The sequence below is a fragment of the Anas acuta genome, chromosome 3 (genome assembly GCF_963932015.1).
Source record: "Anas acuta chromosome 3, bAnaAcu1.1, whole genome shotgun sequence".
NCBI classification, from domain to species: domain Eukaryota; kingdom Metazoa; phylum Chordata; class Aves; order Anseriformes; family Anatidae; genus Anas; species Anas acuta.
The window spans coordinates 16,642,943-16,667,818 of NC_088981.1; the positions used below are offsets into that span (position 1 = coordinate 16,642,943).

The 24,876-nt window shown below is 39.7% G+C and overlaps 1 protein-coding gene and 4 non-coding genes across 5 annotated transcripts; all 5 read left to right on the forward strand.

Annotated features, from left to right (window-relative positions):
* The first annotated feature begins 18 nt into the window (after positions 1-18).
* On the forward strand, positions 19-23,855 carry WDR43 (WD repeat domain 43). The gene is made up of 18 exons (XM_068675861.1): positions 19-310; positions 4,592-4,726; positions 6,312-6,433; positions 12,061-12,181; positions 13,358-13,497; positions 13,997-14,099; positions 15,173-15,237; positions 15,612-15,783; positions 16,240-16,326; positions 17,233-17,364; positions 17,832-17,969; positions 18,783-18,869; positions 20,293-20,324; positions 21,081-21,144; positions 21,995-22,108; positions 22,555-22,624; positions 23,265-23,320; positions 23,416-23,855. The coding sequence occupies exons 1-18, from the start codon at positions 83-85 to the stop codon at positions 23,533-23,535; spliced, it is 1,986 nt and encodes a 661-aa protein (XP_068531962.1). The 5' UTR covers positions 19-82; the 3' UTR covers positions 23,536-23,855.
* LOC137855107 (small nucleolar RNA SNORD53/SNORD92) lies at positions 6,818-6,895 on the forward strand. The gene has a single exon (XR_011095534.1). It is a non-coding gene; the product is annotated as a small nucleolar RNA SNORD53/SNORD92 (small nucleolar RNA).
* On the forward strand, positions 12,350-12,433 carry LOC137855109 (small nucleolar RNA SNORD53/SNORD92). The gene has a single exon (XR_011095536.1). It is a non-coding gene; the product is annotated as a small nucleolar RNA SNORD53/SNORD92 (small nucleolar RNA).
* On the forward strand, positions 13,607-13,690 carry LOC137855108 (small nucleolar RNA SNORD53/SNORD92). Its single transcript, XR_011095535.1, has one exon. It is a non-coding gene; the product is annotated as a small nucleolar RNA SNORD53/SNORD92 (small nucleolar RNA).
* Positions 16,729-16,808, forward strand: LOC137855106 (small nucleolar RNA SNORD53/SNORD92). Its single transcript, XR_011095533.1, has one exon. It is a non-coding gene; the product is annotated as a small nucleolar RNA SNORD53/SNORD92 (small nucleolar RNA).
* Positions 23,856-24,876: the final 1,021 nt, after the last annotated feature.

Below are 24,876 nucleotides of genomic sequence, written 5' to 3' on the forward strand. Positions count from 1 at the left end.
CAGCGGGGAGCGCGGCGCAGGCGCTGGCGGCGAACACGCGGCCGGGGCTGCGCCGGCGCGGCAGGGCCGGGCTGGGAGCGCCATGGCGGCGGCGGCAGCGTGCGGCGGGGAGGCGGCGGCGCGGCCCCCCTTGGCCTTCTCGCCCTGCGACCGGCGGCTGCTGGCCGTCAGCGGCTCGGACGGGCGGCTGCGAGTCTGGGAGGCGGCGGGCAGCCGGCTGCGGCACGAGTACGTGCCCTCCGCCCACCTCAGCGCCGCCTGCACCTGCCTGGCCTGGGCCCCGCCGGGGGGGCGCCCGCCCCCCGATAAGGTACGGAGAGGAGGGGGGGTGGGGGGGGGGCCGCGGGGATGGCGGTGAGGGGAGGTGAAGGGGGTGAGGGGGGTGTGGGGGGGCGGCGGAGCGCGGCCGTGCCGCCTCACCCCGCCCTCCCGGCGCCATGTGGCGGGGCCGCGGCGTGGCCGGGGAGAGCCCCGCGGGCGGGCAGGGGGCGAGGCTGGGCCCGGCCCCATCCCCGCGTCTCTTCTGTGGGGGCTAGGGGGGGTCCCCCCCCTCCTCTCTCGCTCCCATCCCCTCCGCGGGGTTGCTCGCTGGAAGGGGGTTTTCAGGTGTTCATCCGGCGCCGTGAGGGCTCTCTCCTTCTTTCTTCAATTCTAAAAAAGCGCTGACCGCCGCCACCGTTTGTCTTTTGTACCCCCCCTGCGTGGAAGGAGGCTTTCTGCGAGGAGCAAGGTATGTCGCGGCTCGCCACAGCACGCCTCACCGGGAGGCTGCCCGCGTCCACGTGCGGGCAGGGAGCGGTGCAGGCCCTGCCTCTTCCTCCCCGGCTCAGCAGTACGGCTGTGCTGCCGGCGACACGCTTCCCTCACCTCAGGAACCCTGCAAGCAGGTACTCTGTATGCAGCAACACACATCTGAGCACGCATCGGAGGGCTTGGACACTTCCCACCTTGAATTTCGGTTACTTCAGCTCAACTGGACGCTCAACGTGAAAATACCTCTATTATATACCGTCAGATACACTCCTTTCATCCTATTTATGTCAAAGTAATCTTTATCCCTTTAGCTAGACCATGCCATTTCCTTGTCTTTTACATAGACCATACCATTTCCTGAGCGAATCTTATACCTTGGACAGTTGTATGTGATACAATCCTTTTGTCATAACAAGTACTTTTTTTTAACATGCCTTGGTATATTAACATTTTTGTTTATGAAAAATACTTTAACAGGTATTTTGAGGTGCATAACACACTCCAGATTGCCCGTCCAAAAGAAGACTTGTTTTTTCCCATTTTTGTCAGTTGAGCAGCTCAGATTAGCAACTTTTAAAAAAGGCTGTTTGAAGAAAGCATTGGTCTTAAATTGGCCTTTAACTTACTCACTTTTAATACACTTCAGGAGAAAAAAATGGACACATTGATTAGAAGGCTGAGTAGGAACTTAGCTCTTACATAAACTGAAACTGGCACATAAAAGCGGTGCTAACCTCTGCTTCGTGCAGTGCAGCTTCAAAAACTAACATGCTGCACTGTTTTTGGTGTCCTAGGTCAACCACAGGAGACTTTTAAAAATGTTTATTTTTTTAAAGTTTTAAAGCCTGTTAAAAACATGTTAAAAATGTCTTTCTAGACAGCCACCCCTAAAAGCTACAGATGCTACAATGTAACTGTTTTTAGCATTGTATGGAAAAAGAATTTCATCAGACAAACTTTGGTCTCCTGGTGCTTTCTGTTACTCCAGCAGTTTGAATGCTGTCCCCTGCCTGGAAGTTGGTACTTTTTCAGTTTCAAAACATACTGCTTCTTGGAATAATCTTGCCATAAACTTTTATAATTCATTGGGCTGTCCTTAGACAAAGCTGCAGAACTGCAGTTGTGATGGCTCTTCCAGATACATTGAAATGAATGTATTTTCTCTTGTGTTGGTTAGTCTTTTTTCCTCTTTTTGCTGGCAGTTGACATCTCCATGGGTAGTACTAGTATCTGGTGTTCAGGAGTAAAACTGTGCCAATAAATATCTATAAAAATTGTTTCAACAAGTCACACCTAAACCACGTTCTGGACTGCTGCCACATTAACGTGTATGTTTCAAGGGGAATACTGGAAATGAAGTTTTTAACTCCAGGCCCTGGAATTGCTGATGCAGTGGTGGCTGATTGGCATGTTCCCTGCACACGTGCTTCTGCAGTGTCAGTGCTTCCTGCTTGCCCTGCTCACCATCTCCCCTACCATGCAGCGGTATGTTCTGCAAGAGGATGCCGACCACCAACTTTCAAAATAGCTTCTTCCACTTTCTTCCCTATAAGTCACAACTATTCTTTTCACCTTCAACTCTTAAGTCTCCTTAACAGTCCCCCCACTTCAGCGTTCTAAGTGTTTTACTTCATGTGTTAGCAATGGGGATGAATTTTCTGTTAATTCAAAGTAAAATAAATAAATAAATAAATAAAAAATCTCATTCTCAACAGCTGCCCTACATAAAAAAGAATATTATGAAAAAAAATTACCCTTTGCAAAAAACTTTTTCTAACCATCTCAGCTATTTAAACTATGTTTTTTCAGTATTTCTAAACAAGTTTGATTGTCCATAAACCTGGAAAAATTTGCAAGGACCAGATACTTTAGATAAGAGTTCATCTCCACTGTCTGCTCCATGAAAGCTATGCTTTTTTGTCACTTCAAACGTTAATAGGTGTCTGAATTTTCTGTTGATAGTTCTTTCAAGCAAAAAGTTATGACAAAATGACCCTCTAGTGGTGCTGATAGAGCGTGTTCAGTAAAGCAATAGATGTTAAAACATAAAATTGGAGAAACCTTTGTTGCCCCTAGCTTTCTCCTAGACACCGGAAGCACCGTTGACCCTAATGGGACATCAGTCACAAACTGAAATAGAAGGTGAATGAATTCTGATCAAAAGCTTTATGGAAGGGAAGAGAATAAAATCTGTTTTTAATTGTGGTTTTGATTTGCAGTCCTGGCTGGTAGTGGTGATTAATAAAAGTACATAAAGAGATTTTGAAAAGTGCCTGGAAAGACAAACTGTACTTGGATCTCCACTGGCTGTGTGGTCCCAGTCTTTGCATTTCTGACGCGTGTTTGGAGATGGCTTAGTTGGCATCACTGCCAAAAATTTAACTAGTGTGTGAGCCTTTTTTCATATTGTCTTAAAATGTGGTTGATTACTTGGTTGTGCGTTGTTACTGTGATGATTTCCTAGCTCGTATGTTTTCATTATATTTTCCAAACACTTTCCTTTCCCAGGAAGGATGAAGCCTAAACAATTGCCTGCAAAAAAGCCAATGTCCTCTCTTTTCTCTAGAGTCTGCTTTTGTCTCAAACCAGCAATATAGCATTTTTGTATTTACTAGCTCCAAACGAAACACTTTTCTTTGGGGAAAACATTGTGTATGTTAAATATGGAGGGGAAGAAAAGTCCCAGTAATTCAAACAACTGAACTATTTACCCTGCACTGTTAAAATTTTAAATTTTAATTGTAATGAAAACTCCTGAAGCCTGATTGTAATCATATCTCTGGGGCTGAGTAGAAATTACTCACGTCTGCTGTGTGATGTCTATTGTATGACAGATTAGCTGCACTACATGGCGTTTGCACAGAGCCCACGTTTTATCTGAGTCTCCTGTGCCTTTGTCTGGCTGTTGGTTAGTGCGTGTATCTGTTGTGTAGAGAAAGCCTTACCTTGTGTGTATTTTTGGTATTATTTTTAATCTGAGAGAATGCTTTGCTATGATGTAACAAATGTAAGGAGACATACAAAAGTCCAATGTAAAAACTAACCACTGGTATTAGGGATGTTTTTTTTTTTTCTTCTAAAGTTCTCAAACACTTTTTTCCATTTTTTTTTTCTTTTCCTGGTGATTAGCTATGTGGGATTAACTCTGTAAGAATAAATGTAGCTCTTTCTTCTGCCTTTTTCTTACTTAAATTTAGTGTGCATTTGGTAGAGCAAGATGAACGGAAACTCCTTCCAAAAGTGATTGGTATCACTTATAAAGCAAAAGGGCGAAGGCTTGAGAATTGCCTGATCAGAGGAGGGCTTGGACAGGTGACTTAGCTTCAAGTCCTGGTTGCTTCCCTCTGCAAAGTGGCGTAACACTTTCTTTTTAAGAGGCGTTATCAGTACTTAGTGTTTGCAAAACTTTTCTGAATAGGTTTTTGGAAATGGTAAACTGATCAAGCTTGATAAAAACACGTTTCCATCCAGGGGATGAAATTATGTGACCGTATTAATCTTTACTTCTGCTTCTGGGAAGTGAGCTCTGTGAAAAACTTGATTATTTATTTTTTCCTTCATATGTGGTGGCTAGGTTAGCAAAATGGCCTCCACTGAATATTTCCTAGTGACTCATATCAACTTCATTATGGTTGTACATGGAGGTACAAGATGAACCTCAAGGTTCTGTGTGCTTCAGTGTCTTCATTTTATGCCTCCGCGGATTTGTGCTGGCTGACTGGGTCTCAAACTTGCAGAAGCTTTTTACCCTTTGCTTTAACACTTAAGAATAGCTGGTCAGACCAATTTGTTTCACTTTTTCTTTTCTCTTTTTTTTTTTTTTTCTCCAATTCTCCAGGATGGGCCCCAGAGGAAAAAACGGAAGTCTGAAGCTGCAGAAGTGGACAAGCAGTTGGATATCCTGGCTATTGGCACAGCAGTTGGTAGCATTTTGTTGTACAGCACAGTTAAAGGAGAGTTACAGAGCAAGCTAGTAAGTTACACACTCTTCATCACGTGCTACCAAACAGTGGCGGTGTCAGTCAGTTTATCCTAAACTGACCTAATTAATCATTTTTTTTTTCCTTAATAGCTACATATATGAATAGAGGGGCAGTAATTCAAATTCTTTGAAATGTTTGAATGATACTTTTTCTATTGTTAGCAGTATGTACACATCAAGAACTCTTGGTTTGAAAGTTTATGCAGTATCCTAATATTGTGTGTGGGTTTATTGTTTTACCTTCGGTGTGATAGAACTGTCTAACTGAACAGTTAGGTCCTCCATGGGAGTGTCGTACCCCTTGCCTCTGCGCAGGGCTGTGGGAAAAGAGGGCAGATTTGAAGCATTCATTGAATGTGAAAGTTGCATTGATGGGATCTTCTGTACAGATAGAAACTTACCTCCTTGTGGAAGCTTTGGAACCCTCTCAGAACCTGATCTTTCTCAGATGGGATTCTGATGTTCAGAGTTTTCACTTCTCATTGTTAGCTTTTCTGCTACTCCCAAGTAACTTGTTTTTAGGCTTGGGTTATGTAACAAGCAATGTGAATCTGTATAAGCAACTTATTGCAATACTTTGATATACTTGGGCACATTCTTTTGCTTCTAAAATCGTAGTGATAAATGTACAGGGATTAGGAGAAAGCCAGGACATCTTAAAATCATGATGCATCCAAGTGACACTAGGTCAACAGTGTCAACACTGTTTTATGGAAAATTTTCTTAGGCCTGAAAACTATGAACAAAGTAAAGGAGTTTTAGGTTAAAATTCACAGTGTGGGGCAGTTTGGAAACAGTCTGCTCTTCTATATTATCGGCATAGCAGATGATACTTAGTGAGTACTTTTTTATATATAAAGGTTGAATTAAAAGATTATTCCTGCTAGAAATAGAGCTGTCACTTTTAGCTGTCCTTATTAAACAGAATGTCTTGCTTTGATGGTTTTTGTCTTGCTCAAGGCCAATTTACAGTGACTTCCTTGGAAGCAGTCTGAGCTGGCTGTTGCTGATTCAAATCACGAAATTTTATAAACTGCAGAAAATATGATAAATGATTAAAAGATTTGTTGATTTGACCAGCAGATATATCAGTCCTTCATTAAGAAAGGTAGATGATACATACCTGTTGTAGGGTCTTCTGATTTGATGATTGCACACTCTTGCATGCTGAGCATGAAGAGAAGGGTACCCATCTCTAAATGCACTTAATCAAGCACTTAGATAACTATCAACAAGACATACATGCTAGCCATTCTTTTGACAAAATTTCATAATGTTTAGACAGCTTTGGCTGTTGGTAGTGGACAAGACAATTTTTTTGTTAACTCTGAAGTCCTAGGACAAGAATTAGTCCAAATACAAACCAAAATATGAAGTATCTGTAATTTATAATTGTATAACGTGTATTGATCTTTAAAAGCATAAAAAAAAAAGTTGCATGCTGTGTACCCCTCTATGAGTTGCCAATGATTTGAATTCAATTCTTGAAAGAGAAGCTTGTTCACGTTGTTGATGGTAGGGAAGACTCAGTAGCAAGACTTCTTCATTTATTCATAAGTGACCCTCTCTTTTGTAGGATGGTGGTCATGACAATAGAATAAATTGTGTGAGGTGGCACCAGGACAACTACTGTTTGTATAGCTGTTCAGAGGACAAACACATTGTGGAATGGAACACACAGACCTGCAAAGTAAAGTGGTGAGTGATGCTTCTTCTTGGTTGGCTTTCTTGGCATTTGATGTGTATTTCCTCCTTCACAGGTTTTAGTGATGTCCTGCTGAAATGTTGCACTCTGTGTAGGATTCATGCCAGCTGGACAAAACTGTCTGTTGGCTATTGATTTTCTGAGGGCTTTAATGCAGTTTTGTTAAGGGTAGAAGTGTAATTCTCACAGTCAGGTTTCCTCCTTGTACTGGAAAGGCTAGATGAATTCGTTACTGCTAAGAGGGGTGTAGGTCCCTCCATGCTGTCCTTGAGTGAGACACAAGCTTTCTGACACTGAAAAATCCAGATTCTAGAAGATATTGGAACACCTCATCCTAGTTAGATCTGTCATGTGCACCTTACTTTGCCCAAAGGGCCTTGCTGTGATGATAACCCAATTGGTTTCGCTCACTACTGACATGCAGTGGGGACAATTCCACTTGGCTGTCTGAGCAGGCTGCTACACTTTAAACTCCTGTTGAGGTAGGCATTTTTTTTTCCTTTTCTAATAGAGTCAAACATCTTTTAAACTTAAAAGAAGAAACTAAGATTTCTGTTACTGATCCTGGTTATCTTACCTCAATAGAAGCCTAGTATGTGATGACATCTTAACCTTTCTCTTCTGCTATTGTTACTTTCTTGTAAATTACTCTTGCTGCAGTTTACCAGTTTCATTAGAGATGGTGTGGGCATTGCAGACAGCTGATCACCAGTAACCTCCTCGGTTTTCTTAGGAAAGGAATGTGTCCCTATGTTGTATTAAGTTTAGACCCTGACATAAGACAGCAAAAGATGGCAGTAAGATTTCCCCTTAGCATTCTCTTACTAGGTCTGAATGAGCCCAATTCCCTCACCTATTCCTGTTATGCTGTGTGCTTCAGCCTCAAAACCTTCCTGGTAGTCCTTCACTGGATTTACTGCATTATGTCAATAACTTGTACTGTTCTAAACTGGTGGTAGTGCTCAGGTGTAATTTGAAAACTATTGCACAGAGGAGAAGAATCACATTTCTTGACCTGCTGGGCATGCTTTAGCTAATGCAGGTCAGTGTGCAGTTGACCTCATCGCTACAAATGCTCGCTACTAACTTGTGTTTCCATCCCATGCGAAGAACTTTACGTTCTCCTTTGATCTTTGAGATTTGACTTCCTAATTGTTAACTGTGGGGCTGTCTTCAGCTTTACATTGTCAAAAAAACAAAGATAGACTTTGCTGTAGAAATGCTGTGGATATGGCTTTTTATAGAAAACTGCTCTTTTAGTGAAGCTCAGCTAAGAAAATGGTTTAGTGGGTGACATTGGTAGTAGGGTGATGGTTGGACCAGATGATCTTGAAGGTCTTGTCCAACCTTAATAATTCTATGAAGTTCTATAATTCTTCAGGTTGTTGAGATGCCCCTGAATAGCAGCCCTGCCTTCCAGTGTATCTGCTGATCTCTGTAATCTGATGAACTTGTTATGGGTGCATACTGTCATGTTCCAAGGTTACTAATGAAGACCTGGGTGAATACTAAGATTGTTAAGTGGCATTGAGACATCCCTAGGGAATTACACCAGTAACTGGCCACCAGCTGGACTTCATAGCAGCGATTCCAGGTGTTTGAGCCCAGTGATCCATGCAGTTCTTAGACCACCTTCAAGACTATCCAGTTGGTATCATTGCAGCCAGACTGGAGTTATGTCGCTTGATGTAAAGCATTGTCAAAAGCATTGCTAAAGTCAATTTAAATTGCATACAGTGCCTGCCCACTAAGCCAGTTGTCTCGTTAAGAAGGCAGTTAGGTTGGTTAAGGATGATTTCCGTTTTAAAATCTATTCTGGCAGTTTCCAGTCCCTTTTTTGACCTTTTTGTTACCTGGAAATAGTTAGTGGGTGGATGTGCTCTACAGTCTTTCCTGTTGTTTTCTGTATTCTCCCTTTTGCAGATACATTTGTCCTTTTTCTTTCCAAGTCATCAGATGTTTCTTCTGAGCTATGCGGGCTCTCAAAGATGGCAGGGTGGCCTTGCAATACCACTGACCTCAGCATTTCTGGGTGCATCCCATGCTGCTTATGGAGCATGCTTATGCTTATCCCATACTCCATTTTATGGAGCAGCATGTGTTAACCTTTGCTCATGTGATTCCTAATTTGATGTGTTTTTACTGTGGGTAATGCTTTACTTCCTCTGGCTCTGGCACTAGGTTTGGGAGCATGGGAGGCTTGAGAGTGGACTTTACTCCTCAGTGGTTTGGCCTTTTCTGTGTGTTGATGGGTCCCTACACAATTCAGCACCAGGCCTGCACGCTTCTCAGTCATGATCTTATTGCTGCTGATGTGCCAGCAGATGTCCTTTTTGTTGGCCTTCATATTCTTTTCCAGTTTGAACACCAACTGATCTTTGGCTTTCCTAATTCTGTCCCTGCATGTCTGGGCAATATTTTTATATGTAGCCTATCCCCACTTCAACCTTCTCTATAAACCTTTTTTGCATTTCTGAGGTGACCCTGGAGTTATCTGTTTGGCCAAGACACCCTTCTACAACACCCAGTGATTTTCTGCACATTAGAATGGACCTTTTTGTGTTTCAAGGAATTTATTCTAGAAGAGTAACCTGCTTTCCTGAGGCCCTTTAGGGCAATCTCCAGTGGGATACTGCAAATCATTCTCTTAATGAATTGCAGTCTGGACTTTTCTGAAGTCCACAGTTGTAACTCTGCTATTCTGCTGTTTATCTTGCTCATTTTTTCTTAGGGTCTTGAATTCCTTTGTCTTGTGGATGCTATAGCTAAGGTTGTCATCAACCATTGCATCCCTGACCTGGTGGTGTTTTTTTTTTTTTTTTTTTTTTTTTTTGTAGTTGATCCAGTAAAGCAGCTGTCATAGTCTAGTTGTAAATCACTTGTGCCAAGACAATGTCCTCATCGCTTGTCAGTGATCTCTGGAATTGCTTCTGCCTTTCTGTGCAGCCCTTCCAGCAGTTGCTGGAGTGGTTAAAGTCCCTTAGAAGAACCAGGGCCTGGGATTCTGAAGATCTATCTACTTTTTTTTAATCGGACAATCTGTAGCAGATGCTCACCACATCACCATTGTTGGCCTCTTCTCATACGTACCTGTAAGTTCTCCACTGGCTCTTTGCCTGTTTCAAAGCAAAGCTCCATGTGTTCAAGCCACCCTTTTGTGCAGAGGAACCCTCCTCACCTTCCTGGCATGTCTTCACTGAATAGCATCCCTAAAAGTCCATTAATTGCAGCATTCCTGTCTTGCAAGCTTTCTCACTGTTTCTCTGTGGTCCCAATAAGATCAAAGCTCCGAAGCTGCCCATGGGTATCTAACTCATCCTGATTGTTTCTCATATTGCATGTGTTCATGCACAGCCATCAAGACGGGTCCAGTCATGCTGCTGTACTGGGAAATGTGGGAGTTTTTCATGTCACACTTCACCTGGGTACTGCCCTCTGCATCTTTCCCATACCTCCACTTCTTTTGGGACTATGGTGCCTGTCTCACAACAAACATAGGTTAATTCCTTCTTTGTTAGGTTAGCAAGCCTGGTGATTATTTGCTCTTCTCTCACTTTACAAGATGGATACTATTTCCCCTCAGCAGTCTGTGGCTGAAAGAGAGTCCTGTGGTTACACAAGCCAAGGACTTGCCTGTGATGCCAGCCTCTTAATGAGGTCTTGATGTGCAGAATGTGCCTACTCCTGTGTGAGTCTTCTCTGTTGAGTTGAGGAGAATGCCACTGACAAACTGCTAAGAGTTCAACAGTAATGATGTTACTCTGTGGCAGTGTGGGTTGTAGTGTAATAATTGCTTAGGAAAATGCTGAAAAGTACTCCTAGATTTGATGGTAGGGGTTGAGCGTATAAAAGGTAGTTAGAGGCATTATGTTCTTTTATTTTGAAGATGGCAACAACAACAAAAAACAGTTACTGGAATATGTAAATGAAAGGCACACTGGCAGTATAATATCATGCTTTTTACCAGAAAAAAAATCTCTACTTGTATTACAAGTCATATCTAAAGTAAGTGAAATTGGAAAGAGAAGGAAAAAAAAGAGTTCTATAAGTTTTTAGCCAAATTGAGGAAACTAGAAGGAACAAGGTAACCAAAATAACTGCTTATGACCAGTGTATGTCAGATTGCCTGCGTTTTCTAACAGTTGTGAGTGCCTGGAAGTGAATCTGTATGTATCCTGCAGAATTCATGGTAGAAGCTCCTGGGGTAGAGAAGTGATGTTCAACTTCTTTTGGTTTGCAGTCTTCTAGTTATTTTCCAGATGGGGAATTGAAATCACGTGGCTTTAGGTTTGGCTTTTTTAATTATTGTAGAAGTAGTCTGTAGAACCTCTTCAGGAGGTCTGTCCAGCACACATGAAAACCTCTGATAGAAGAGCAAGCTTCTGGTAGAAGAGCAAGTTGGGGAAGAGTGAGTTTCTGTAGAAGAAGAGGCAAGACAAAGTGATGGAGAGAGGTAATATAGAGAATTCTGGATGATATTTTGTTTCTCTTTGTAGCTTTTTCAAGTCTTAAACTCTGAACATTCAGAGGCATTCAGTTTGTCTCCTTATGCAGCTTCGTGTTTCATGGTGTCCTATTTAACAACTCTTCCCTGTAAATTTATATGAAGAGTATCCTAAGTAAAAACTAACATTTTTTTTGCTGTGACTTAAATTCTGTAGTCTAGTTTAGATGAGTCTTTTTAGAACATGTGAAAATATCTTCCTAGGTTCACTTCATTAAATGGAGCTTGGTCTGAAATGCTTAGTCCTGATCTTCTCATTTGGAAGATAATAGATTTTTCTTTTATACTCTGTGTAAAGTATAATGTTGTTTGTGAAGTTTGTAGGCAGTAAAACTTGCAGCTTTTGTGAAATCTGATCAAAAGTGATGCTGCAAATGAGATCTGTTTTGGAAGACAGGAGAGGTGCTGCTTGGGCATGTGAAAATTATTTGGAAGTATTTCAGTGGGGCTGTTCACAATCTGGCCATGATGAGTTTTGAGGTACTTACTATCTATAAAGGGTTTGCGTTAATGATTTCCTTGTAATTTTGGCCTGTGAGAAATATAACAGTACTCACACTCTTTCTAAGCAGATGCAAGCTTTTCATGACTGCATCTTTCTTTTTCTTAAATAGTGCTTTCAACCATGGACCTCTTTAAGGCCAAGGTTATTATTGTCAGTGTCATTGACAGACTTGAGAGGAGTGCCAGGAACTGAGTGGGCCTTAAAACTCAGAAGTCCATTCTGAATAGGTTGGTGTAAGCTTTTTGGATTATGGTGCTGAGAGAAGTCTCAAAATGGTACGTCTCCTCTTACCTGATCCTGAATAGCAGATAACTTTGAGGGGGACATTCAGAACAGACTAAGCAAATATTTAAAAAGCAAACAAACAAAGCAAAGCACGGTGGTTCAAAATATCTCTTTATTTTTGAATTGCTGTATTTTTGTGTGAACTAATTTGAAAGAGGAGCAGAAACAGAATAACCTCATTTTTGACTATTTTTTAAAAGTACATATTGCCTTAAATTTTTCAGCATCGTTGGCATGCGTTTTCAGATTGTGCTAATGATGATTATTGTCTTTTCTATTTCTCCATCTTTCTCCCTTTGGACATAAACTCTACATACAAATTCTAGTAAGTGGAAAGGCGACAATAGCAGTGTCAGCTCTTTGTGCATCAGTCCAGATGGGAAAATGCTGCTTTCAGCTGGTAGAACTATAAAACTGTGGGACCTGGAGACCAAAGAAGTCTACAGAGTAAGTAACTTCGCTCAACTAGATTGTAAAAATTAAATAATACTAACAAATAAAATAATAAAAATCTTACTTGGTTGCTGACATTATGTATTTATTTCCTAATAAGACATCTGGAAACTTTATTGGGTATGAGGAGGTAGCTGGCATCTTTGGGGCTGCTGGAAGCTGTTGCTGTGATGATACCATGAACTGTAGTTTCAACTTGCTGAGAGTTCAGTGAGGATGTTGAATTTCCTGGCTGTGTCTGAGAAAGCCACCAAAACCCTTTCTCTTAGGTGTCTTTCTTTTTCACTGGGTCCCTTTCTGGTGCCCTTCTATCAGGGAACTCACTTCAGCACACTGTTAGTTTGCTGCTGGCATGGGTTTTTGCGAGGGCTCCTTCAAGTTTCTTTGCTAAACTGTACATATCTGATGGTATCAGCTTTGCTTTAAAAACAATTGAAAGGCAGAGGAGTAAAATCATTATTGTTCCCTGGGTGCAGGGCTCAGACACAAGCAAGGTACCACATTTTGGCTGTTCCATAAATGCAGTCATGTTTTATTGCATGACAGCAGAGAGGAAGCAGCTTGTTTCTGAATTTCCTGGTACTTGGAGCCTGGTAAGTGTGCACATGTGCCATTACTGTGGACTTGCTGGCGTCTGGCAACTACGGTACGTGTGTCTGTGATGACACATCATCCTGTGATGACCAAAAACACTATTTGTGAACATAAAAATTGAGTAGTTCATTTTTTTTTTTGTTTGAACAGTCTTGGTGTGTTAGCAGACCTGTACATTCATCTTATAGTTGAGAATGAAACTGTGAATCTAGTTTCATTGTAAAATGTGAAATGAAGTGCTTTCTGACAGTAGCAGCAGTACAGGCATATGTGATTTCTTTTCACAGGCTTAGTTTCAGCAAGTTTCCCTTTTATTCCCCATTAAACTTTTTAAATTCTGATGAATATGTAGTGTCTGAAAAAATTTCCATGAAATGTAGAAATACAGGAATGCAGCAAAATTGATCACTAGTTAAACAAACAGAAAAAACACTGGAATATCCTTGTTGACTTAGTAATGCATAGATCTTTTTTAGCTTTCCTTAACTAATATTTATTTTCTGTCATATGACTGCTTATGGCAATGATTGAAGAACTCCTTTTTTTTTTTCTTTTTTTTTTTTCCTCTCCTCTTAGCATTTCACAGGCCATGCCACATCAGTGTCATCATTAATGTTTACTACAGTGAAGCCTATGAATGAAAATAAGTCCTTTGATGGAATTACAGGGCTTTATTTCTTGTCTGGAGCTATACATGACCGGTTACTGAGCGTATGGTATGTAAGCTTTTTGTAATTTGTAACTTTGATTGTGATCAGTATTGAGGATAGACTCGACAAGTATGTTCTGAACTTTGTGATTAAGCAGAAGGGGCACTCTGGAAAAATGCAGTGATGATCTCTTACATGGTGGTTTCGATTCACTGATTGTTGAGTGAAGACTTGAATTTCCTTGGCTGTGTCTGAGCATGCTTCCAGTAGTTGCCACTTGAATTCCCAACGTATGCTAGGAACATAGTGTGTGATGGGCTGCTTTGTTCTTTGTACTTGCTGTGAAGTTTAAGCTAAGTTTTCTTCTTGCTGGACTTCACATGGGAGTTAATTTGTATTTGAAATTTGGAACACTTTCGAAAGCTGAAAGCTGCAGAGGACATGGGTGAGGTAGATAAGAGTCACGAGTGATTTACAGTTTCTGTAACACTGTGCTGCTTTTCAGATGCAGAGGCTGCTGTTTCTGCTCTTGTAAATAATCTGTCTGTGCTGTTTGTGTCTCCAGGCAGATCAGATCAGATAGGAAAGAAAAGAATGCTGTGATGTCTTTCACAGTAACAGATGAACCAACTTTTATTGACCTGACTGTTTCAGAAGTCAAAGAAGAGGTAGGAGCAGTAGTTTATAACCAAATATGTTTAACAATTTTCACATTAGTTTCCTTTCTAGGGTGCAAAGAAAGAAGTTTGGTTTGTATTTCGTTTCTGTTATGACAGGACAGGGTTCGACTGCTGATTCACAAGTATGAGGATATTTATTGCAGGTGTATTTATATAGCTGATAGTTTGAAACATTCATTTTCAAAGCTACGAAGTGCGAATTCTACTTGTCTTTCTGAAATTTTGCTTGTTATGGTGGAAATGTCATTTGTTTTCTATTTAGGACAAGTTAGTAATCAAAATGTGTGTTAGACTTTGTCAGTAAAAAAATAAATTGATTTTTTTCTAAAATGCAATTTGTGTGGTCCTGTTTTATTCTGATCACAAATGGCTTCAGTAGTCTAACTGCATTTTGAATTAACTAACCTTTACAAGTTGAAGGAGCAATGTGCATTCTCCAAGTCTCAATTTCAGCAAGTACAGGTGTTTCATAGCAGTTGTATTTTGAAAAAATGTCTGCATATGAAACATTCAGAAATAGTTTCTGTAATGATTTAAAACATTTTTCTCCTGCTGCCTTTAGATTTCTTTCCAAAACCAGTGTTTCGCACTACACTTTCTGATGTTTCCATTGGTGCATTGGAGATGAGAATATTCTGTAATGCACACCTGTAATTTAATTGCTAAGAGTAGTTTGTAAATACTCTCACAGGAAAGAAACAGAGACAGTGTCAGTGGCCTTGTAGACCAGTGCCTCTAGACTAGTTGGCTACTGTATTTTTGGAACATTGTTGTTTATGGTTACATATGTCTGTTCGTGTCTGAGCTATCAGATTTGGATATATCAGTAGTGACACAGTAAAGTACAGTTACAAATTATCTTTTTGCCTCCTAATAGTTGTACTAAATATTCCTGAGATGTTAGTGTCTCTTAACTTCCTTATGGATTTAGTTATATCTCTAATGTATTTAGCTACTGAAAAAAGTCAAATCATAACCATGCAAATGTCTCTTGATGTCTCATACTTGTGGGATGTTTGTCATTTGGTCTAATTAAAATCTTCTGTTGTGATTTCTTTCAGCCTGTGAAGTTAGCAGTTGTGTGCAGAGATGGGCAGTTGCATTTATTTGAACACATTTTAAATGGGTAAGTTGTTCTTTCTGAGAGTGTTTTTGGAAAAGGCAAACTGGAAAGCAAAGCTCATCTTGTTGTGCTGCTGCCTTTAAACTCTGGCATCTCTTCACAGTCCAGTTTCCAATGGATTCCTTGTCTTGGCTTACTTGACATGTTTTTTGGGGAAATGCAGGAGGATTTATTTGTTGGGGGGTTATACTGTAATATGTTATTACGTTGGTTTTGCTGAGGTTTTGCCTGTCTGTACCTCATCTGAAGCATCTGTAAAAGATGTAGTTTTGAGGATTGAATTTGAGGACTTGATAATGAAGAGTGCTTACATGTGCAAGGTGTAGAAGTCTTTTAAGCTAAACATGTTTTTTTTTCCATTCCTTTTTTTTCTGCAGTTACTGCAAAAAACCCTTAACGTCAAACTGTACTATCCAGATAGCAACACCTGGAAATGATGGGGACTCCACGCCAAAACCAGTCCCTATCCTAGCAGCTGCATTTTGCACAGACAAACAGTCTCTGCTGCTTGTGTATGGAAACACCTTACAGCCCATCATAGAGAAAGTGGTATGTAAAACTTACTGAAGAGGTTTGGGGTTTTGTAATATGGTTCCTAACAGCTCTCATTTGGATGATTTTTATGCACTTTTTTTGAATTACATCTTGAGATGGAACTTATTACTTCCCCCTTCTCTGAGAGTTATGATTGTTGCCCCTGAGTTGTTTTGAAAGGGGATTTGTATTCTTTGATTCTTTCAGTTAAAGTAAAACTTGGCATTATTGCTGTTTCCTGCCATCTCAACTGTTACTACGTTAGGCCATTGATGCTTTTTGCAACTGTTCTCTGCATGAACTTGTTCGCAGAGATCTGGTAATAAAAGGCAGATGTGTAAAGCAACTGCTTTTCAGGGGGGAGGCTCATTCTTCTTTTATGCCTTTGGAGTTTGTTCTCACTTTTCAGTAGTTTAATAATGGCAGGGGCAGTTCACTGATATTTAACTGTTTTTATTCCTGGTCTTCTAGTCTTTGAACACCTCTGAATCCCACATATGTTTGATAAGGGATGTCCAGAAAGTGTTGGCACTTAAAACAGAAGTTGCTGTAACAAAGGTGAGCTTGTGTGAAATACAGTTCTGTTGCTTCTCATATTTTACTTCAGAATGCTAGAATTTACTTCTAAAATCAGTTTGGATTACTGTACAGGCCTACTCAGATCTGTGGTGTGTAGTTACAGAGGTCCATAGCCTTTGTTGGGGCGGAAGGGAGGGGGAAGAATGTGCTTCATGGCTGCTCTGTGTACTGATACGCGCTTGCACAGTTACCCTCCAGTAGCTCAAATCATAGCTCATGGCATCGATGTAGTGAGTCGAAAGCCCCAGTTTTCTAACCCTCAGTTTAGCTGCCAGCTCTGGTGCTCCATCAGTCTGGTGGGCATTTGTGCTAATTCCTTGGTCCCTGGAGGTGGAGGATAACAGAGCTGAAATGCTGTGAGAGGTCTGGGAGCTCCCTGGCATGCAGTGATGATCTCCAATCTTGGTTTCGCTTTTTGCTGAATTGCAATGAAGACTCATTTCTCTTGGCTGTCTGAGCATGCCCTGTGGAGAGAAAGATGATGTGTGTTGAGCGAAGAGGGTAATATTTTAATGCCACTACTGTTCTACAGTAAAGTTCTTGAACCACAAAATCAAAATTTTATTTATAAGTCTGTCTTCTATGTGTATCATGTGGAAGTTGAAGTGCTCACTGTAGTAGATTGTCTTTGTATCACTTCAGTGGCCACCCAGCAGGGCTCCCACAAGTACAGAACACTGCGCAGGTACTTCAGATAAAGGCCCACGCAGCAGAGCTGTGGGGAAAGAATTGTTCAGGCAGGGGCATGTAGCATTTTTCTAATTGGTTATGACAGGCTGGTTTTAACAAACATGTAAGAGTCTGGAAATAAAATCGGTGTTTTGAACTTGAGGAAACGTAAAGATATTAGCAATTCATGCATATGTGGGTATTTCTTTCCACTAGGTAAAGACGCCAGTTGTGAACTCAGACACCAAAGTTCTAGTGCCTGGCATCCCAGGACATAGTGCAGCTGTTAAAACTCCATCCTCAGGAAAGGAGAAAAATAAAAGCAAGAGGAAACCAGGAGAGCCAGAGGTAAGTTGCATCCTCTTTAAAACACAAAGATGAGTTAGAAAGCCTTAAATCATCATTGCGTCTTCTTTAGGTAAACTTGAACTTGCTTTGTGTTTGGAACGGAGGCAAAGTGAATCATATAACTTTGTATGAAAGTCTTCTCTTTGGTAAAAAACAAAACAAAACCAAACCAAAACAACAAATCAAACACAAAACAAAAACAACAGAAAAAAATTTTCTATCATCCAAGCCCTGAATGCATTTCACATAGTTTTGCCATGTTACTGCAGAACTTTATCGCACGCTTGTGTCTGTCACTTCTTGCTTCTTTTCTCTGGCTATTCTCTCTTAGTACGTTTAAAAGAATATGCTAAACCTGTTATTTTTTAGCAGGATAGGAGGGAATGGTGTGGACTAGCTACTTTGCTTTCAGGTGATATGTCTGAGAAACTGCACTGAAACACTCTGCCCTTATTTACTGTCTGCAGGACAGCATTGAAGAGCGCCTAGGGGCTTTGGATATCGACGTGAGCAAAGTGAAAACTCCAGGTGGCCTTCCGCAAACAGATAGCTTTGCAGTACTGTTGGTTCAGGGCTTGGAAAGCAATGATTCAGACATCTTAAATGTAAGTGTTAAAAGATCACTGTATGCTGTTTTATCTGTTTGCTGAGACTTTTGGGGAGCTCCTGTGAAAGCTTTGGAGGCTGAACAGTTAGGATCCTGTTATTTCTCCTAGCTGCTTTCTGCTGATGTGCTGCTCAAGGCACTGGTATTACAAATTATGGTGGTGATATTTTTTTAAAATCTACTTTGCTTTCTGAGTCAGTCTATGAACTTTGAAGCACTTCTGTGTATGATAAATTTGTGTCAGAGTTCAGATGTTTTACAACTGATGTTACCAAAGCAAGCCCTTCAGCTTGAGATGGAGAATGATCTGTGCTTAGATACAGTTTCTGAGTAGATACTGTTTGAAAAATACACTGATGACAACAGTTTCACTTAAAAATCTTGCTGTTCCACTTGAACTGGGGGAAAATGATAGCTACGGGGCAGGAAAATGAAATCTCTTGATAATTTAACACTGAGTAGAAATTACTTGTCACAGACACTGGTGAAAGGCAATTATTTACAGAAGTGAAACAAATAGAAAAATAGCTAGAAAAATTCTCTTTAATAAGTCTGTGGTGCTTTGTTTCTAACATGGGTTGGGTGGACTAGTGGCAAAAGTATTGTTTTAGGCAAATTAATCAAATATTTTATTAATTGTAGTTGACTTGAAAAATGGGACTCTTCACAGTAAATTTTGTTTTGCTTATTACTTCCATGTGAGCATGCAGAGGGGTAGAAAAAAGAGATATAAACCCAGGAGTTCTTGATTGTGATCCCACATGTTAAAGCTGAATGACTACCTGACCTTATTTTTCCACATTTTTAACAGAAAGTGCTTAACACAAGAAAGGAAACTTTAATAAAGAACACAGTAGCCAGAATGCCTATACATGCTGTCATTCCACTGCTGCATGAGGTAGGAGAGATTGCATTTCATGTTCTTATTGTACAAACTGCTTTTGACTTGTCTTTTATCTGGGGAAAATCCAGGATATGTTTCTTAATTTCAGTAAATGAATTAACATTGATTCTAAAGTTTTATAGTACCATAATTATTTAATTCTTAGTTCCTGTGATTTGCTTTTATTTTGTTTGGCTGAAGCTTAACCAAAGGACAAAGTGCCACTGTCAAAGCTAGTAAAAGCATTAGATCATTTAGTATTATCATAAAAATTTAGGTGGGAAATGAAGGAAGAGGTAAGCTACAGCTCTAAAGCATTTAGTCCATGGAAAAAAAAAGAAAGCGTTACTTATTTTACTCTATTAAAGTAGATGATAATTTGAAATGTGAAAATAGCAATACCAGCCTGAGTGAGTTATATGAGCATAAATCCATAAATACACTAGATACATGAGAAAAATAAGAAGAGAATATGTACTTAAAACAATCAGTTCAGATAGCACTTTTGGGGCAATTTCATTCTTCTCTTGAAGGTAGCTCAAAAGACTAGTTGCTATATTTGTGATTTGTGACATCACTTAGCAGTCATTTGAGAGGAAATTTGGCTTCTGGACTGCATATTCAGTGATAGTTCATAAAATTAATTTATGCTTGGGCAGAAATACTTTAATAATTGGTCTTATCTATGTATTACTTGTTTAAACTGAACATCAGTTAGTTGCTTTTGTTACATGAATGACATTCTGTAACAAGTTAATGGTTAGACTTCTCTTGTATTTTAATGTGCTGGCTACAAGTAAAATTTAATTTTTACTTGTGTTACTAATCTTAACTGAATTATGCAGGCTGCCTGGTTTTGAATGTTTAGTTTTGCTTTAAGCACATACGTTTTGATACCTACTAAACTTATGTTAATGAGGTGCAGCATTTCTTCTCTTGGACCCGTGCCAGAGAATCATAAGTATTTCAGTAGATTATCTCAGTGGATGGAGAGAGCTTCATGTAACTCTTGTCCAGAACTTGCAATTTGTTCTATGAAACATCCTTTACCTTGCAAGTCTTCACTTGTTTCTCCAACCTGTCAACTTAGCAGCAGCTGCTTTACTGAGCAGATACACAGAGACATACAAACAAATCACAAAGGGATTTCCGTCTTAGCTTCTAACAGCTTCAAGTTCCTCTGGACGTATTGTATGTTAAGAGTCCCAGTTTTGCTGTAGTAGTGGAACTCAACTTCTGCAAGTTATGAGCCTACATATGGGATGGTAAAGCCAGCAATATAATATTCTGGAGCTTGGCAGTGGTTAGTTCTAGTAAACTTTAAATGCCTGGAGATCTTTCTACCCCAATATTGGGGCTGTCATGTAGATATAATGTTGGGATTTAAGCTCATTATGCATTTGTTGGTTGTTAATTGTTATTATTTTTGTCTTGATAGCTTACAAAGAGATTGCAAGGCAACCCATACAGGTAAGAGACAAACCACCCATAGTTTAATTTATCAGAATACATTTTTATTGTGTGCATTATGGCCCCCTCTTTCCCTGTGATCATTTCCAAAGTAACTAATTAGCAGTTGTTGTAGTAATAGCATCTTGAGGTAAAAATTCTCACCTGACTGTGGGTACAAAGACGACCTTCTGTTAAGACAGTGCTTTGTCAGGCTGACATAAGTGTGCAAATGAAAAGGATACCTTTTCTAAGACAGGATCTGAAGTCCCAGAATATTGATAGCTCACACCTTCTAAATATGTGACCTCAAATCACTGTCAGATGTGTTCCTTGTGTGGTTTCCTTGTCTGGTTTCCTTTTCTTTAGACAGCTCCTGGTATTGTTTAAGAAAGTTTCTCCTCCTTCCTCCCCACCCCCATTATACTGCTATAGGGATAGCTCGTCTGTGACTAGATGTCCTTAACTGGATAAAAAAAATAAAATTACTTTGATCTTTTATCCATTGAAACCTCCGATTAAAGACATTAGAAACACAGATCTCTGAGCATAAGTTTTATTCCTTCACTTAGATGTCTGTTCTTTTCCTAGTAAGTATCTTATATATATAGGCCTCTCATAGTCTAACTGATTATGTTTCCATCTTTTTATATTATTTTTCTTTTTCTTTTTATGTAATGTAAGTAGAGGACTTTCTGTAGAACAGCTTAGCGTATAGAAAATGAAATGGGTGTTGTCAGTCAATATCTTTTTAATATCATTTAATATCATTTCTAGTGCCTCACAAATGGTTCGATGGCTGAAGTCTGTTTTTACTCTACATGCATCCTACCTTTCCACAGTAAGTATCTTGCATTAAGGTTAGCGCACGTAACTAAAACTAGATTTAAACGTTTAAACACGTCATCTTCCTTCAGGAATCTGTCTCTTTCTCCCCATATATGGTAGTGCCCAAACCAGTGTACAGAGGACTGTACTTCTACCACTTTGCTGTGTTGATGGACATTTGTTATAAATTGTCTTTGTCATTCATGACATAATTATAGTCATCCCAAAGTCAAAACAAGTTATGTCATAACTAAGAGAATTTGGGAGCAAAACAGCTGTCATAAATGTGATCTAGTATACATGTATGTCACTAAAACTTAACTAAATTTATCCTGCTACTGTAATGCTAATCTTGAGACTGTGTTGGGCATGACTGAATATATAGGGTAAAGGTATTCCAAAGTTGGCAGGGTAGCAGGTAATGTAGTAGCTTCTGGATCAAGGTCCAGCCTTCTCTTAGCAAGTGATGGATAAAGCATTCTTGTTCAGTTCAGGGAAAAAAAAAAAAAAAAGAAAAAAGGCATTGCAAATGCTGTGTTCATAAACTGTTGTATATTCAGTTCTCATTTACACAGCTTTCTGAATAGTGCTTTTATAAACCTGCTTAGAGAGTGACTGTGGAAAAGAAAAGTAGTGTAAGTAGAATTGCAATGTTCTGAAAGCAGGTGATTTGTTCTAGACATGGTCAAATGTTAGTCGATTGGTCTGCAAGTGATATCTGTAAATTCTTAGCTTTTCCTTCTATCCAGAGTGGTGTGAGCAAGGATTATTTATCCCAGATGTATAAAGGTAGTTTAAAAATTTTAAAGTAAGACGTAGCTGTATTAGTTAACAGCTTTGGTTTTCTTTCTTCTTCTCCCAAGTTGCCAGACCTTATTCCTCAGCTGGGAATGTTATACCAGTTAATGGAGAGCAGAGTAAAAACTCTGCAAAAGCTTTCCCGTCTACATGGAAGACTTTTCCTTCTTGTCACCCAGGTGAGTTCTGATTTCATAATACAGGTATACACAGATGTGTAGAAGAAGCATTGTTTGCAGTCTTAGCTTTCCATTGAGACTATACCTAATGGAACTTGTCATAATGAATTTATTGCAACTGCTGTACAGCTACACTGACAACACACAAAGCACTACAACTCATGGACTGTCTAGTCGATCTGTAATTGCAGAAAGTGGTCTTTCTTGCCCAAATGTCTACTAACCCATAGCATTTTAAAAAGCAATAAACAAGAGATACTAGGCCACTTCAGAGCAGGTGATTCTAAAGTTTTATTTTGTCCTTCCTATTTACCTGGCTGTTAAACTACAGTTATGAATGAATGTTAACCTTGATGTAGACTTAATTTACGTTGTTGAGTTTTACCGACTTTAAAAGTTGGACAACACATGATCTCATCTAAGGCTAATCTACGAATTCTATTCAGGTTGCAGCGTCGGAAACAGTTCAGGATGTAACTGAAGTTAACCAGACTGCAAAGCTGGTATATGAAGACGGTAAGTGTTGCATACTACACGTAGCTTGACTCCTGAGCTCACGTGATAGCTGATGGTTGGTGGCTGTTCATCATGTTCCTATCTATTGCGCATATCTATTAGTGTACAGTTTGCAAGTAGAAAGTTTTTGTGGGAAACCCATGGCAGTTAAGTGAGGGATTGATTAATCATGTAGGCATCGTATAGTTCGTTGTTCCTTCGTTCCCCTACTTTTGTTTCCTTTCTTTCCTTCCTGTACCTGCTTTACAAATTATAAAAGCAGTTAATTGGAAGTTTAGCATGCTACTTAACTAACAAACTCAGATTTCTAGCACTAACTGGCTGTGTGCTAAGATCAATGTAGTCGAGCTTCTACGTTTAAGTCATCAGAACTACGAGGTGGTAGTGTCATTGTGTGCATGTACACTTCCAGTTTGGGCCAGCAGTTTCTACTGAAACTGCATACTGTTTAATCACAACAGAATGACTAGTTTCTGATTTATGTTGATCAACCTACTCTTCATGTAGAATTAGTTTCAGAATTTAAGTAGCATGGTTCAGTGGAGGAGCACAGTTTAGTTTAGGAGCACATGGGTTTGGGTTTTGTTTGGACACATTCAAGTCTGTTCTCCAGACTGAGGGATTGTTTTCTTTTTTGCAGAATCCTCAGAAGAGGAAGGTTCAGATGATGAGATGATTGCAGACAAAGACTCAGATGTAAGTGGACTTGGATCAGACCGTCTCTTATTTGATTGTAACAGAAATTGTAGTACTGTCAAAAGCTCAAACATTCCCGTTTTCTCTTCCCCCAGGAAAACTGGGATGAAGACGAAGAAAAAGAGGAGCAATCAGATGAGCAAGACATGACTGTTGAAAAGGAAATCAATGGCGATTCTGATTTGGAACCAGAAAATGAAAGTGAAGAAGAATAACAGCATAAAGAATAAACTTACCAGTTTAAACAAGTGGGCCACCAGAACTTTACAATTCTGGATCATCTTGATGAAAGATGCCATATTTGCATATAGGGAGTGCAGACTTGTGCACAGCCTATGTGCAGAGGCACATGTGGGGCACTGTGCATTTCTGAATCCAGAATGTTTAACCACGCCAGCCTTTTCTCGCCCTATTTCCCTGCGCTTACTATAGAAACATTTCTTCCACCTCATGTTCAGATTATGCCTGTCACGTGGACATGCATTTGTATCTCAAGTGAAATAAATCTGCCACCGCTGTTTGTGTGGTAAACTTGGTTCAGCTTTACATTGAATTTGTTTCAAATGTTCAAGGATCAAAGACAACTGATCTATACCTTCTTTCCATGCTTCAGTTAGCAATAGCAAGTGGACATCCTGATGCATTTTTTCAAAAAAAAAAAAAAGAGGAAAAAGGAAAAAAAAAAGATATTTTTGTAATATTTAAATTCTTTAACGAATTTCTTTTCTGTCTCCCCACCCTCCATCAGTTCAGCCATGCCTTGGCAGTATCTTAATGCCAAAGTGGCTTAAAAACAGCTTTTTTTTTTTTTTTTTTAACAAATTTGAACTCAAGACTTTTGTATGTAGAAATCAATGACTTTTCTTGTGCTTTAAAAGAACATTAGAACTATATCACTGGTTCTTAATTTCATTTTAATTGAGGCTGTATATAAGATTAATGCTAACCCAGAGAGGATAGACTGACTGTTCAGTTGGGTAGGGAGAAGGGAGTAACACAGGGAAATGAGAAGGTGAATGCTTGTGAATACATAGCACACAGCTACACATTTATTATGGATTTTTAATCTCTGAGGCAGAACAAGGATAGCTATTTGCTCAGCTAATGGAAGCTGAAGAGGTACAAACATTTTTAAGAGCAAAATTTGGTAAAGGTCTGAGCCATTCACCACTATAATGTACAATATATTTGTCTATAAATGGAGCTGTTGCAACTAAATACCGCCCTCTTTGTAAAGTGAATAAATATACATCTCCTTTACCAAATATCTGTCCTGTGATGTTTGTTGAGAGAGCCCTTAGGTACCTAAGGGTGGTGGTGAAGGGTGAAATGCCTGATTTGTACAAGGCAGATCTCTTTTGGAAGAGGAAGCCAACCTAATAGGTTACAATGTTCTGCAAAGCATCTAATATTCTTGGTTTCTTACCTCCCTGTTACATTGGTGTTGTGGTGTCTGGAGAAACTGGATTGATAGTGGGAAGAGCTGTTCCCTCTTTGGAGAGGTGGAAGTAAAACAGCAGCAGTTCAAGGTTTCTGGTCTTCGGAATGTTTTAGTT